Raw genomic sequence first — 15,953 nt, forward strand, 5'->3', positions numbered from 1 at the left:
GTAATGCATTGTACTGTTTAGCAGATGTTCAGCTCTGCTCCTGATGCTCTTGCTGTATTTCTGTGCCACTGCAAGGCTGTGGTTCGACTTTCCGTCTCTGTAGGCTTTAGCCAGCATGTCTGCAGACAGCTGCCATTGCCACGCGCTGGAAGCGAAGTTATCATTGTAATGAATGGGCCGCTACTATCGGGCCGTCATCCGGACTTTAATACATCAATGGCCTAATCTTGCCCTAAAACTCAAGAACGGAACCTATGACAGAGCAACATTTTCCCCCTATATTGTACAAAACACATTATGAACAAACACTGTTCATGCCAGGGGTACATACACGAAACAAAAGCAGAAGAATTAAAAAAAAAATATATGAAAAAATAATACTCTTTTCTTCAAAATAAAGTGTCAATCTATAAGAAATGTATCAAAAACACAATTCTAATTGCCTTCTTGTTTTTAAGTCCTGTTACCGTAGTGTATGTAGTACTATGACAGACAGCCCCAACATATTTCGACTTTTTTAATAAACTTTATTTACACAATTAAACTTACAAAATGTTCACAATTTCAACAAGGCAATGCATGCTCGAGGTATTGAAAAATCATAACATATGAAAAATAATACATAAAATGATAAAAAAATAAAATAAATGCAGACTTAAGCAAAATTAAAATAAATTACAAATCAAATTAAATCAAATTCATTACATAAGGCTCTATTTTTCACAGCTTTAGAGTTTGTGCAACATTTTAGTGTGTCCATGTAGGATTTTAAGTAAGACATGGACACAGTAAGGTTGGGTTTCTGTTTTGCAAATTTGCTATCGTGTATGTGGAATTCATCAAATTCTTCAAAGAGACCAAATAAAATTAATTCAATTTTGAGTTTGAGTTGAATATCTAATTTTCTGTTTAACAACATATTAAGGTCATAGCAAAAAGTTTGACAAACGGTACAGTCCCAGAAAAGATGAGTCATCGTTTCATCTATGTGGTGACAGAACGAACAACGAGGATAAACATGTAGCCTATATTTTACAATAACAGAATTAACTGGAAAGCACCTGTGCAATATTTTCAAAGACACCTCTCGCACCTTGTTTGAAATAAAATAGTTCTTGGGCAGTAAACATGTGGTTTCCCAGTCTATAGCAATATTCCAAACAAAAACAGACGCATGTTTACTAATTTACATACGTTCACTTCAGTCGCTGTGTCAGCTGACAGTAACGTCAGTACGTCAAGCCGTAGTCTGTGTCCAACACAGGAAGTTGAATTATCAGCTGATTCTGTTGGCCGCTGTTGATGTCTGAAGTTGCCGTTGTGTAGACATTGTGCTGCTCCTATCCATAGCTGACTTAAACACAAGCAAGACCCAAGAGGAGAACTCGACGGGCAATTAGCCACAGACGAGGTCAGGAGTCATGAGTGATTTGCGAAACTGCAAATCTGTGTTAAATTTTGCGCACTAGCAGAAGAGCTAGCTTCAGAGCTCGAACCTTTGCCTAAAGAAAGGCAAGCAGCGTAGCGAGACAGAAAACTGCTCTTCGTTTTTCTCTTTGTTTGTGTCGCGATAGTCTGTATCGAAATATTTTTTTCTTCGGTCGTCCTGAATCCAAATATTAAATTATTTGTATCTGATGTATAATAACATTGTGAGAATGTCTTATGGTAAACTAGCTTACACGAGCACTAGCCTTAGCGTCAAGTAATAGAGAATCTCTTTCTCAAGCTTTGATGCTTTCATAACAGCCAGTCTGGACCACATAACGTTAGGTAGCGGCGAAGAGAGTGACGGGTCAAAAGGCATCGTGGGTAATTATGGTATTTTGTTTACGACGGCTTATTGTTGTTTTTCCCCAAGTCGTCGCTAGATAGGGGTGTCTGTGGACGCGTTGGAAGCACAACACAATACTGAAGCAAAACAAACGGTGCTTGAGGTCTAACCCCATCAGTAAAACCTGTGGCCGGACGGACAGCGTGCTCCACCCACAGTCTAGCTTGTTGATCTTAGGTTTCGGAGGTGTAACTAGCTTTTTCGTATAGTTTTAGCTCAAAATTGAGCTATATGTTGATTGGCAGCTTGCTCTGTGCGGTCTAAGTTAGCTCGTATGTTGCGTAACTTATTTGTGTTCAAGGTGATGTAACTGATTAACATATCGTGACAACAACCAATGCATTTCAGTTAGGTTTAGTTTAAGCGGCCGTAGATTTTGGTGACTTTGTTAACGCATGTTATTCTATTTTAGGACCTATTAATGTCAAGAGTTTATAAGGGCAGTTGATTAAATAGCCATATTTTCATTTTTTTACTTAGCTCCTTAGGTTGAGTGGCTTTTTTTATACCTTGCTCCCGTAATTCGTTAGATCTAAAGTATCGTTTTAATATCCTTTGTAATCATATGATCTAAAATTATAACACCATAGTATTTCTATTAGGGAGAGGAAAAGAGGGTCCCTTGTAGGGTCCCAACGTGTCTTGAGGTGAGCTGCACCCCTTCTTCTCGCCAATGCTGGATCTGGAAGTAGTGCCTGAGAGATCGCTAGGAAATGAACAATGGGAATTGGCGTTAGGTAAGTAATATCAGGCTTGTCAAATGCAATCAATATAATCAAAGTAAGCAAAACTTTAAAGTAAAAAGGGAAACTTAACTTTTATCGGTCCTTGAATGTCAGATTTACAGTACTTTCATTTTTTTTAAATGCACTGTGTGTGGAGGAAGAGAAAAAATAAACAATTGACAAACTGATTTATTTATCAATATCTATATAGTATGTATCTGTTATGAGCCGTATTTCAAAATTATGGCTTTCAAACATAGTTGTTTGATTTTGTCTTCTCTTAATTATATTGATCATCAATGGTCAAGACAGTTTATTAAGGCATGTGTGCAAGTGTGCGAATCCAAAATGTTTAGAATTTGTGTGTTTTTAGGGATGCCATTGGCCCAGGCCATTTCCATTCTTCTGAAACATTGCCGTATTGTCAAGAATGTTCAGGTGCTTTATAGTGAACAGGTGAGATGACCGCACACTCTCTTATGTTCTCTCTCTTTCTCTACCTCCTTATATTTGTATCACTATATAATGTTTGGTAAAACTTGCTGACAGGGTTCAGTTACCATTGTTGGAATTATTTAGGAAGTCTTTGTGAGTGCATAATTGATATCAGTGCTGTATGTCGTGGGCAAAAAAAAGATGGAAGAAACTGCTTTGTCAAAGTCTCTGATTCATCACCGATACAGGCATATCTCAATGGATGCAGTGGTCTTTTTATTGTACGATTCCTGCCGCTGTTTGATTTTTGCAAGCCTGCTCTAAGGTTTGTGCACTTTGAATATATAGAGCCTCACTATACCTGTCCAGATGCCCTGTTTGTACTGTAAATTTTTACTTGTACCTTTACACGTCTTGCTCACACTGTGCTTTTTAATTTATATTCATTTAATCTTTATATAGATCAGTGGTTCTCAAACTTTTTCTGTCATGCCCCCCCCCTTTGGAGGAAGAAACATTTTAATGCCCCTGCCCCAACAAAATGGTGACAAAATGGGCCAGGTTTAACTTTATTTAAATAACATCAAGATCATGAACATTCCTTTCACTTTTCTTTCAGTAATTTCTGTTGTGTAAATAACAAATGCAAGTTCCACTTCAACAACTTCTTTTTGTGACATTTGTCACTAGATTGCTCCATCAGTCCGTGTGCTTTTTCAAAAACAGAGAAAAACGAAATGACATTTAAAAATCACTTTGCTAGAACAATAACAATAAAGTTAAAAATGTGCAAAAAAAAAAACAAATGAAGATATTTGGGAAAAATGATGAGCAAGTCAATATGTGAGAGCTCAAGTCTTATCACTGCATTGGTGGCTGCAATGAGCCTGTTTTGCACTGTACATCTTTTCAAAATGGGGTTGCAGGCTTGATACTGCCACTCTCAAGTCATGCTCAATGTTGAGCTTAGATCTGTACTTTGTTTTAAGTGAGGCAACAGCAGAAAAGCCCGTCTCACAGAGATGGGATGTGGTGAAGGGGAGCAGAATACCTACAGCTCTCTGTCCTACGAGTGGATACTTCCTCTCCACACTAGGCCAGAATTCACTTAGTGTCTGAGCTCAGCCTCAGGTGGAGTCAGATGTCATCTCGATGAACTGGTCCTCTTCAGCCGAGCTGAAATCAGCAGGTGCTGCTGCATTGAATGGATCTGTCACCCAGTCATACTGAGCACTGTTGTTTGGGGAGTATTTTTGAAAGAATCCTCTCAGGGAAGAGATGTGTTCCTTAAGACATTAAATCACTGTGGTGGCTCCAGAATCATTGATTTCAACAAATTCACTCAGATTCTCAAAGCAATCGGTATTTCCTTGATCAAGTCGCCTGCCCCACATCTCAAGCTTTTGAGTGAAGGCACTGATCTTGTCTGCCAAGTGAGGAAGGTGCTTGTCTCTGCCTTGAAGCTGAAGATTTAATTCATTCAGCTTTCCACATATATCACTGAGATAGGCCAGTTTCATCAGAAATTGTTCATCACTAAACTTGTTTGCAGCTTCATGCATATGCTCCTCCAGAAACACCCGAATTTCCTCTCTGAGCTCAAAGACTCGTGACAACACTTTACCTTGCGACAGCCACCTAGCCTCGCTGTGAAACAACACAGTTGAATGTTCAGCTCCCATCTCCTCATAAAGTGCAGAGAACAGCCATGTTCTCAGGGGTCTTGTTTTGATGAAATTGACCACGCTGACAATATCAGTCGAAACCCCGTTTAGATCAGGGCTAATCTGTTTTGATGGTAGCGCTTCTCTGTATATGACACAGTGCATCCATTGCGCATTGGCGAGACCCTCTTGATTAGTGCCTGCAATCCCGTCATTTTCCCTGCCATGGTCTGTGCACCATCTGTGCAAACGCCCACACAGTTTTCCCATTTCAGTCCATGTTCTGTCAGGTAACAGTCAAGAAGCCTGAAGAGCTTTTCAGCTGTTGCTGTACTTAGGATGTACTTACAAAATAGCAAATCCTCACATAGTGACTCTGACGTGACAAAGTGAACATAAGCAATAAAGCAAGCAGTTATTGCTGTCAGTAGCCTCATCCAGTTGTAAGGCAAAATGTTTGTCTTTCAGTTTTTCAATGAGTTGTTCTTCAACATCATTTGAAATGTTGCATATACGTCTTGCAACTGTATCATTAGACAGAGAGACAGCTGCAGGAAGTATGAGCTCCTCTGCTATTGTGTGTGGGTTCTTGCACTGTGCAATTCTGTATGTGACTTTGTATGACGCCATTAGTGCTTTGTTTTTCACTGATGCGGCTTTTACAAAGCAATGTTCCTGCTGATGGTATGCACCAAGTTTTCTCTGAAAGAACTCAAGTGGCTTATTGATGTGACTGGGGTGTAATGTCTCTAAGTGTCTTCTTAATATGTTTGGTCTCATACTATCAGCTGCCAGAGTTTTCAGACATAAAATACACACTGGTCTCTCCTCACCTCCCACCACATTCACTGTGAACCCAAGAGCAAGATAGGCTTTGTCGTATTTTCTTAACTTGGTTTTTGGTTGATTACCGTCAGCTAAGCACTTTGTCTTGTTTGTCTCGGAAGCATTGCCTGTCTTTCTTTTCGCCCCTGTCAAATATCTCTCCATTCTGTGAACCTACAGACTCTGTCTCATGAATGCACGTTCCGCCGTGAAAAAGATTCCAACATCAAAACAGTAGTTCCACACTACACCCCCCCGGTCATGCCCCCCCCCGCTTTCATGCCTCTGTGCCCCCCCCCGGGGGGGGCACCAAACACTTTGAGAAATGCTGATATGATAGCGAATTCACACTGAGGTGTAAAGTCTCATTTACAGGTGTATCCTGGCAAAGGCAAGTAGCAAAAACAGTAAAAAAACAAACAAACAAAAAAAACAGTCATCAGCAAATGTTAAATAGATAACAGAGGGGGGAAAAAGATTGGCTGAGCTGGACTACATAAATTTGTGAAACTGAACTAGTTAAAATGGCAACATCCTGAAGGACTTCCCTGCAATTCATTTAGAAGGATTCCGAAACACACAATATTAACAGATTCTTTAAATTCAGGTCCTTCTGAAGATCGTTCGTTCTCAGAGAAAGAAGCTGCATAATTGAAAGCCTTTTTGCCCAGTTCAGCACAGGCATAGGGGACCTCTTGAAGTAATAAATCCTGAGAACATAGGCGCATAGGCAGTAACCTTCAACCTTCTTCAGATTAATATATTTAAATGAATTCCTTTACAGTTATGTATCTGGTCTAATGTGGCAATTTAGGTTTAATGTGAATAGCAATTATATACCAAAAGCAGAATCAGATTTATTGCCAAGTACAAGAACATATAAGGAATTTGTCTTGGTATATTGGTGCAAGAGGGAAAAAATGAACAATAAATAGTGAATATAAAAGTTAAAAATAATAATAATAATAATGTAAGTAACCCGCTAACATCTATTTCAATGTATCTGTGAATGTTCTCATTTATCCAGGTCATGGTTATCCAAAGGAGTTGAATCAATTGCAACTGGACTTGGTATATATACGTGAAGACGTTCACGGATATATACCAACTAACTAAAGAGCCAAAAGAACTAAAGAGCCACGCATATCTATGGCTCTGTTAGTGACGGGCGTTGGTAAACATCGGATCACAAAGAGCCACGCATATCAATAGCTCTGACAACGACTCCTAGAGGATAAATTCTGAGTCTCATCACCAGCCAGTCAGACTAGCTTGGTCTAGTCAGAAAGGCACGAACTGAGGAAGCCTCTTGGATGAGAGGCGAAACGTCTTCACGGATATATACCAAGTCCAGTTGCACTTGATTCAACTCCTTTGGATATTTCAATGTAAGTAACCTGCTAACATGTATTTCAGCATCTCTGATATATTCTCTGCACCATTGCACCTCATCACCTCTTATTTTGCCTGTATAAGTCAATCCTTGTGTATATAGCTGAAGATTGTTGTGTTGTAGTGTTGTTATTCTATGTTAAGTACACTGAGAGAGCCACGAAACTGGAGTCAAATTCCATGTTTGTGCAAACAGTACATGGCCAATAAACATGATTCTGATTCTGAATAATACACACACACACACACACACACACACACACACACACACACACACACACACACACAAACAAACAAGATGAATAAAAATGAAAGTAAGTTGCAATCAACACTTGTTCAGAGTTGAACATGAGACCATGTGGCAGCCACTGATGCCTGGCACTGGGTGGCAGGAGCAGCATTTACAAAAAAAGTTAAATTAGAATGTTAAGACATTACTTACAGGGTAGTGCAGGTTTTATGGAGGATGTCCATATACAGAGAGCACAGTAGGCAAGATAAAAGGGGGCGGCAATGTCAGGATTTGTGGGTATCTGGGGGCTTGTTAGAAAGACCTGTTCTAGGGAAGGAGCTGTTCTTGTGGCATGATGTTCTGGTTTTTATAGACCTTAGCCCAGGGGTGGGCAATCTTATCCAGAAAGGGCCAGTGTGGGTGAAGGTTTTTGTTCCAATCAAGCAGTTACACACCTGATTCTACTAATCAACCAATAGAGTCTTTGCTGAGGAACTTGATTAGGAGACACAGGTGTGTAATTGCTTGTTTGGGACAAAAACCTTCACCCACACTGGCCCTTTCTGGATAAGATTTCCCACCCCTGCCTTAGCCTCTTGCCAGAGGGAGTGTTTTGAAGAGACCAGGTCCTGGGTGGGAAGAGTTGGCCAGGATCTTTCCTGCTTGCCTCAGTATCCAGAGGCGTGCAGGTCATGGAGCAACAGCAGGTTGCTGCCAATCACCGTCTTAGCAGAGCGAATGATACGCCACCGTCTGCCCCTGTCCTTGGCAGTGGCAGCAGTGTACCAGATAGTGATGGAGGAGGTGAGGATGGACTCAATGATGGCAGTGTAAACATTCACCATCATTGGCTTTGGCACGTTGAACTGTACTGTACATCTTCTGCTGTGCCTTCTTGGTGAGGGAGCTGATGTTCAGTTTCCACTTGAGGTCCTGGTTGATAATAGTGCCTAGGAAGCGGAAGAATTCCGCAGTATTGACTGGGGAGCCACACAGAGTGATGGGGGCGGTTGGGGTTTGATACTTTTGAAATCCGTAACCATCTCCAAGTATCTTTAGAATGTTGAGCTCCAAGACATTTTGGCTGCACCAGGACAGCACGTGGTCAATCTCCCCTCTGTAGTTGGACTCATCCCCACCAGAGATGAGCCCAATAAGGGTGGTGTCATCAGCAAACCTCAAGAGATTAACTCACTGGTGACTCGAGGTGCAGCTGGAGGTGCAACACAAGATGAAGAGAAGTCTTAATTCTTCCCCACCAGTAGATTAATTTCATCTAGTTTATTGCACAGTGATCGCACATTAGAGAGAAATACTCCCAGCAACAGAGTGGGTAGTCTATGTCTGCAAAGACGCATGAGCACACTGGCACGTTTCGCTCTCCTCCGGCATTTCACTGTGTAAATAAAAGTGAGTGCACCTTTGGCCAAAATGTCCAGTAATTAAGCACATGGGATGAGCGAGTTGGGGAGTAAATCCACAGAAGTAGTTTCCCTGATGTTCATAAGCTCTTTTCTGGTGAAAGAGCTACTGGTATTGTAGCAAAACACTGTTTGCAGAAAAAAACAAAACAATGTGCACCAACACGCTGAGGCTGCCATCCGTGGCAGCATCTTGGTCTACCAAGTCAGATTTCATGTGGCTATGCATTTCATACTTTGTTCTGATTCTCCCTACCCTTGTCCGTGTACTAGGATTTTAATCAATTTGTTTATCTCCCCTTTAGATGCCACTCAGTCATGACCTCATACTGAATTTAACTCACGATGGAATTAAACTGCTTTTTGGTGCTGCAAGCCAGAGACTCAAGGTGATGAGAACTGTTTGATTTTAATGTACCAGGATGTATTGATTAGACTTTAATGGGGGGGGGGGTAACTGACTAAGGAGACTGACTATAATGAGGAGACTGAGGGAGGCAGTTGTCTGGCTGTAAAAAAGCCAAGAGGAGTTTCTGATTGACTAGTTTTAATATTAGAAATCAACGTGAACCAGGATAAATCTAAACTGCTATTGTGCAACAACAAAGTGTGATTGAACATATAAAGATCTTTCCTCGATGAGATGAATGGCAAAGTTGACAGTAGTTTGGATCAGATCACATGAAACTTTAAAAGGCCTGGCTGGTTAATTAAATCATTGTAGCAGCAAATTGATGTGTATAGACCAGAAGAAAAAGATCAAAAAGTAACAGTGCTAACAAATAGCCACTGCCATAGCAATAAACGATAAACAAAAGTGTTGTATTGTAGATATTAAAAAGTATTAAAAAAAATCATCAGTAGTTAAGTTGCATCATCTGATTTTCATCACAAGTCCTTTTTGTTTAACCAAACCTAACTAATGAATCTGACTACTGTAGTTACAACTGACTTATTACAATCTTTCTCTCAAACATTCTCTTCAGATCACTGACCGCGTTATATGACAATAGAAATAATTTATCTTGGTCTCTAACACTTCCTCTCCCAATTTGTTTATTGTGACAGGTTATTGAAGTGTATGACCTGAGTAAGGTCAAGTTGAAATACTGGTGAGTACAACGCAACACGGAGTTGGACACAAAACTGATGAAGAAATGAGTGGGACCCACTGGCCATGAGCTTAATGTGAACGCATTTAGATGCTTATAATAGTCAGTTTGTTTGCTGTGCCCACTGTCTGTGTTGCAGTGGAGTCTCAGCCACAGCCCCTACAAAAGAGCCAACTGACATACAGCCCTTATCATTTCTTTCTAAGCAAATTATATGATAGAATGCTGAAGATAGTTTTTGTTAATGTATTTTGTGTGTGTGTGTGTGTGTGTGTGTGTGTGTGTGTGTGTGTGTGTGTGTGTGAGTGTGAGTGTATGCACGTGCAGTTGTGTGTTGGTGTACATTTCAACTCTAGAGCCATAGCTGTACATTTCCTGCTTACTCAGTGAATATAGTATGGTAACACTGTTTTGTGTGTTTTCTGTGTATCAGTGGAGTCCATTTCAACTCCCAGGTAATTGCCCCCACAATAGAGCAAATTGACCAGTCATTTGGAGCTACGCACCCTGGAGGTGACTTAACACACACACACACACACATAAACACACACGCATATGGACTTCCTTGATGTCAGTGTAACAGATGTGCGTGTGAAATATTTTTGCTTTTTTATTCATTCATTGTGTTCAGTTCTGTTTGTCTGAGTGTGTTTTTGTGTTTGACCCTGCCTCCCCAGTTTACAACGCTGCAGAGCAGCTGTTCCATCTCAACTTCCGGGGCCTGTCCTTTTCCTTTCAGCTTGATTCATGGAGCGAAGCTCCCAAGTATGAGGTAAGGATGTGTTTGCCGGTTAGCTAGTTGAAAGAGACCCAAGCTTTTGTTTCTTCCTTATGGCAAAAGGATGTTGAACTTAAATGAATGGTCTGAAATCTAAAGAGAGAATGTTATTTCTTGCCTGTTTTTAACAAGGTAGTTGTCAAAAAAGGAGGTTCCAGGGGTTGTATGTTTTTTTTTTCTGATGATAGCGATTAATTAGATAACTCCCATTCATTTCATTTTTAAGCAGAAATTACTAGTTTTCTGCTTTACACATTCCCTACTAGATCAGTGACATGGGTTGTCTTTATCAACATGAGATTGTAGCTAATAAAGATTGTTGGGTGCAATGTCACAAAAGAAATCCACGATTCCACAATCTCTGAATTTTTCGTAGAAAAATTAATGCTTTGTGGAAAATCGGAATTGTGCTGAAAAGTGCACCATATTGAGTGTGGCTTTATTTCCCAAACACTTGCTGTAGTTGCTGTTGTTTGTGTTACTGCTTTTGAAGATCTCAGCAGCAAGAGAGGGTCTTTCACCCTGAAATAAATTGCTGAAAAGTAGGAAATATCATGGCTGCAAGGAGAACATGTGACTATCAAGAGCTTTGTGAGGATGGGGGGGGTGTTATGCACTATGCTCTTTTTTTTGCAAAAAAGTACTGGATCACTGGTAAAAGTCAATGATGGAGACCAGGGGTTAAAGTGGGATTTGGTAAGTGGGGGGGATCTCTGTATTAGAGAGGTGGGCAAAAGTGCGGGAGTGATAGTCGGCCTCAATACTGCGTCTCAAATCAGGAAATTAACCCAGACAGCAGGCAGGTGCGGGTCACGTGAGGACGCGATATCATTCAAACTTTTAGAAAAAATAAAGTAGTATAAAAATAGAAGGACGACTTTATTTGCGATTTATTTTGTAATGCTTGTGAATTGGCTGCACCATGGTTTTTGTTTTAAATTTTACTGTGACAAAAAGGTTGAAATTACTCCTGTCTACAGAGTGCCGGATCTCAGCTCCGGTTGACTTCGGGGAGGAGGGGAAGTGCCGGTGTTGGGATCCGGGTAGCTCCGGCCCACTTTAATCACTGATGGGGACTACTTGAAGTTTACCAGACATAAAAATGAAAGGACAGACAGTCCTGCTAGTGATGCTGTTCTATGGTGTGTTTTATCTGAAAATTGTGTTGATGTATTTTTAAACTTTGACATTTTATTTTTGTAAGCACTTCATTTTGTCCATGAGTCTTACAAATATTTATATTTTTATAAGTAATTTTGTCCAATTTGGACTTCTGGTTATGGCGAGGGACTAGGAGCTCGCAAATCTCAAGCTCTGCAGCTAGCGTGTAAATTAATCCTACAATACTAATCCGAATCTTCTCCAAAGTCACACAATACGTGTATAAGAGTACCCAGAACTAAAATGTAGGGAAAAACTCGAAAGAAAAGGAAAAGAAAGAGAAAGAGAAGGAGAAAAGGAAATTGCGACACGAGGAAGGGGCTGAGAAGGCTAGCGACACCATTCAGGTTGAAAATATGGCTAACGAAGAAGATGACCACAAGGAAGAAGATGACGAAATGTTAGACACAGATAAGAATAGCAACCAAGATATCATGAAAACCATACAGTCTTTGAAAAGTGGACTAACAAAAAAATTGATGGAGTGCAAACGACAATTGCGGATGTAAAGAGACAAATACAGGAATGCACGGGCCGCATGGTACAGGCTGAACAACAGATTTCTGACGTGGAGGACGATGTTAAGAAGCTAACACCCCAAGTTAGCACGCTGGAAAGCACCCTCAAAAGCCTTACTGACCAAGTGGATGACTTGGAATGCAGGAGTCGGCGAAATAACGTAAGGTTGGTGGGCCTACCAGAGAAAGAAGAGGGCCAGGATGCACCTGCATTTTCCAAGGACATTGATCACGAGGTTCATGAACTTTAAGGACAGGGAGCGAGTACTAAAGGCAGCCAAAACCAAGGGACAGGTCCTTTACAAGAACAAGCCGGTCCGTTTTCACATCGACCTCTCTGCTGGGGTGCACAAGATGCAGCGCGACTACGATGAGGTCCGAAAGAAGTTGAGAGACGGGGATCCACAAGCACAGAATCATCTTTCCAGCCCGGCTCCTGGTAACGCACGATGAGAGACCCCATACCTTTCAAACTCCAGCAGAAGTGGAGAGGTTTATTCAATCCCTTGGATAAGGACTGACGCAGTCGGCTATTAAGCCCACTTTATTTTATTTCATTTCCATTTACACGAAAGATGTAGCTACGCGTTCGGACTGTCGCCATTTCGTTTTTGTTTAGGCTTTCTTTTTCTACCTGGACAGGACTGAGTCTCGTTTATAGCTAGACTATTCAGCTTTTGTGGAATGCACTTAACCCTGAATGAGAGACAATGTCCAAGCACCAGCCGAAATGACATGGGCACATCCAAGTAGGCCTAGGCCTAATGGACAGAGTCATCATTGGTTTATGCGCCTGTCGGAGGAAGGCCCAATGCATCGCGGACTCTTGTGACCAGGCTATAGACTTTTCTCTCTCCTTGTCTTCCAGTCTACATGCACAGGTTCAAGGTTTGTGTATGTGCTCGGATGGTTAATGTTATATATGCCTACATGTTGTAAGCATTGAACAGTTCAATACTGAGGTTATGTGTGATTAGTACTTAGAAAAAGTAAGATAGCGAGCTAGAGCGGGTAGAAAAGAAAAGAAAAGTTAGAGAAATTCGTTTCAGCGGTAGTTAAACATGGGATGGGAGGGGAGGTCCAGAGTTCGTGGACTTAAGGTTCGTATGGGGTTGAGGGTGGGTTTTTGTGGTTTTATTTTATTATTTATTCTTTCATCAGTGGGTGTGGTTTGTCAAAGTACTTTTTCACTACGGTTCCTAATATAACATATAACATCAATGTCAGAGAGTTGCAAGGTAAAATTTACTTTGTGGAATTGTAGGGGCTTGATCAAACTCACAAAGGTGAAGCAAGTAATGAGCAGGATAAAATCCTTGAAATCAAAAATCGTTTTTTTACAAGAAACAAACATGGTGGATGAGGATGTTCCCAAAATAGCAACATGATGGCAGGGTCAGGTGTTGTCTGCTCCTTACACCACTCATGCTAGAGGGGTTATGATACTAATTCATAAATCGGTTCCATTATGGGTACAGCATGTAGTCAAGGACCCTGCAGGGAGGTATATTATAGTCCAGGGTAGGTTACTATCTGAAACCTTAACTTTGATAAATGTTTACAGCCCCAATGAAGATGACTCTAAATTCTATAATAGTCTGTTTTTGACTGCTTCAAATCATCCTGGGAAATACATAATAGCTGGCGACTTTAACTGTACGTTAGATCCTTCAAAAGACAGGTCAGCTGGTTTAGATGATACCCACAGTAAGTCCAGAAAGATGATACAGCATTTTATGAAGGAACCGAACTTGTTTCATGTTTGGAGGCATGGTAAACTGAACGCAGTAGAGTATTCCTGCTATTCCGGTACTCATAGAACTCACTCACGCATAGACTACTTTTTGGTTTCAGCACTACTTGCCTCCAAAATAGATGAATGTCATTATAGTAGTATAGTTCTGTCTGACCACGCTGCAGTTTCCTTGACCTGTGAAGATAATAACTTAGTGTGCGACCCCCCCGAGATGGCGTTTTCAACCCGGGTGGCTTGTGGATCCTACATTCATAGATTTCTTAGATAAGCAGATTGACCTGTATTTTGAATGTAACAAGTCCCAGACTTCTGCTAGCACAAGGTGGGAGGCTTTCAAAGCCTTTATTAGGGGCCAAATCATTTCCTTCACTAGCTCCAAGAAAAAGGCTACACGACTTGAAATGAAGACATTAGATGAGGAAATTAAAAAACTGGAAACAGAAATATATAATAATAGACATATACCTACAGATGTTCATGCAAGACTGCTAGCGCTTAGATCACAGTACAATGAATTGGCAGCTAATAAAGCGGCTGCTGATTTAATGAGACTCACACAGTCCTACTATGATCAGGGGGAAAAGCCCGGAAAACTTCTAGCATGGCGCATTAAACAACAACAAACAGAAAGGTCTATTAACTGTATTGAAGTCCCAAGTGGTAGAACTATAGTGGACCCGACAGAGATTAATGAAGCCTTTAGAGACTTCTATGGGAAATTATACAGCTCTGAGTGCTCTCCTAATCTGGACATGCAGACACAATTCCTAGACAATCTTAATATTCCTAAAATTTCGGAAGAGGAATTTAGAGTATTAGATCAAGATGTAACTGCATTGGACATTGTAGAAGCAATTGGGTGTATGCAGGCTGGAAAATCAGCGGGTCCAGATGGCATCCCTATAGACATTTATAAAAAATTTCAAACCAAATGAATACCACCCCTCTTGGAGATGTTTTAGGAATCCTTTGAGGATGGTCTTCTCCCTACATCTATGAGGGGCACCCTAATCACTTTACTCCCAAAACCGGGGAAACCAAATACAAAATGTGAAAATATGCGTCCAATTAGTCTCCTAAATTCTGATACAAAAATACTCTGTAAAATTCTTGCAAGAAGATTGGAGGATCTTCTACCTAGAGTAGTGGGGGAAGACCAGAACGGGTTCATTCAAGGGAGACAGGGTTTTCATAATGTTAGACGAGTGCTCAATATTTTATACAGTCAGAGGGAGGCGTCTGACACGGCCTTACTTTCACTTGATGCAGAGAAGGCCTTTGACCGTGTTGAATGGCCTTATCTGTTTGAGGTGTTAACACGATTTGGCTTTAGGGATACATTTATCAAATGGGTAAGATTGCATGTGCAGGGCTTACTGCAGAAGTTTTGACGAATAGTAAGGTTTCTAAGCCTTTTAAAATTTGTAGAAGTTGCCCTCAAGGGAGCCCTTTATTGCCTTTACTTTTTATCCTAGCGATAGAACCATTTGCTATAGCGGTGAGAACACACAGCGATATTTATGGAATTCGAGAGGGACATCTGGAGCACAGGGTAGCACTCTTCGCCGATGATGTGATATTAATGCTTAAAAATCTATCCCAGCGCTCCTAAGCCTTATTGAAACATTTGGGAAAATATCCGGTTATAAAGTTAATTACTCCAAATCATCTATAATGTTACTGAATGAAACAGAGAGGAAGAATGGTCTTGTTTATGCTTCTACCTTCAACTCAACAGATACATTTACATATTTGGGAATAAAAATTCTCCCTGAGGTGAATAAGATTGCTCAGACAAATTATGGGCCCATCCTGGACGCTATTATTGCTTCGATAGAGCGTTGGACATCCTTACCTATTTCAATGATCGGCAGGATTAATATCCTAAAGATGAATATACTTCCCAAATTTCTTTATTTGTTCCAGAATATCCCCCTACCCCCTCCTTCATCTTTGTTCACAAAAATCAAGAAACTGTTTACCAACTTTATTTGACAAAATAAACGTCCTAGATTACGTCTATCTTTACTTTATCTACCATATGATTGAGGAGGCCTGAAATGTTCAAATATCCAATGGTATTACTGGGCAGCACAATTA

At 40.6% G+C, this 15,953-nt stretch overlaps 1 protein-coding gene across 1 annotated transcript in view; it reads left to right on the forward strand.

Moving 5' to 3' along the window:
* Nucleotides 1-1,359: 1,359 nt before the first annotated feature.
* phaf1 (phagosome assembly factor 1) overlaps nucleotides 1,360-15,953 on the forward strand; it is an 84,509-nt gene continuing 69,915 nt past the window's right edge. The window contains exons 1-7 of the mRNA XM_056281639.1: nucleotides 1,360-1,411; nucleotides 2,437-2,571; nucleotides 2,933-3,015; nucleotides 8,834-8,917; nucleotides 9,597-9,640; nucleotides 10,074-10,153; nucleotides 10,318-10,412. Of these exons, the coding sequence (XP_056137614.1) occupies nucleotides 2,508-2,571; nucleotides 2,933-3,015; nucleotides 8,834-8,917; nucleotides 9,597-9,640; nucleotides 10,074-10,153; nucleotides 10,318-10,412 (450 nt within the window). The 5' untranslated portion in view covers nucleotides 1,360-1,411; nucleotides 2,437-2,507. The remainder of the gene's footprint in view (nucleotides 1,412-2,436; nucleotides 2,572-2,932; nucleotides 3,016-8,833; nucleotides 8,918-9,596; nucleotides 9,641-10,073; nucleotides 10,154-10,317; nucleotides 10,413-15,953) is intronic.

The sequence above is a fragment of the Lampris incognitus genome, chromosome 6, assembly GCF_029633865.1.
Source record: "Lampris incognitus isolate fLamInc1 chromosome 6, fLamInc1.hap2, whole genome shotgun sequence".
Classification (NCBI taxonomy): domain Eukaryota; kingdom Metazoa; phylum Chordata; class Actinopteri; order Lampriformes; family Lampridae; genus Lampris; species Lampris incognitus.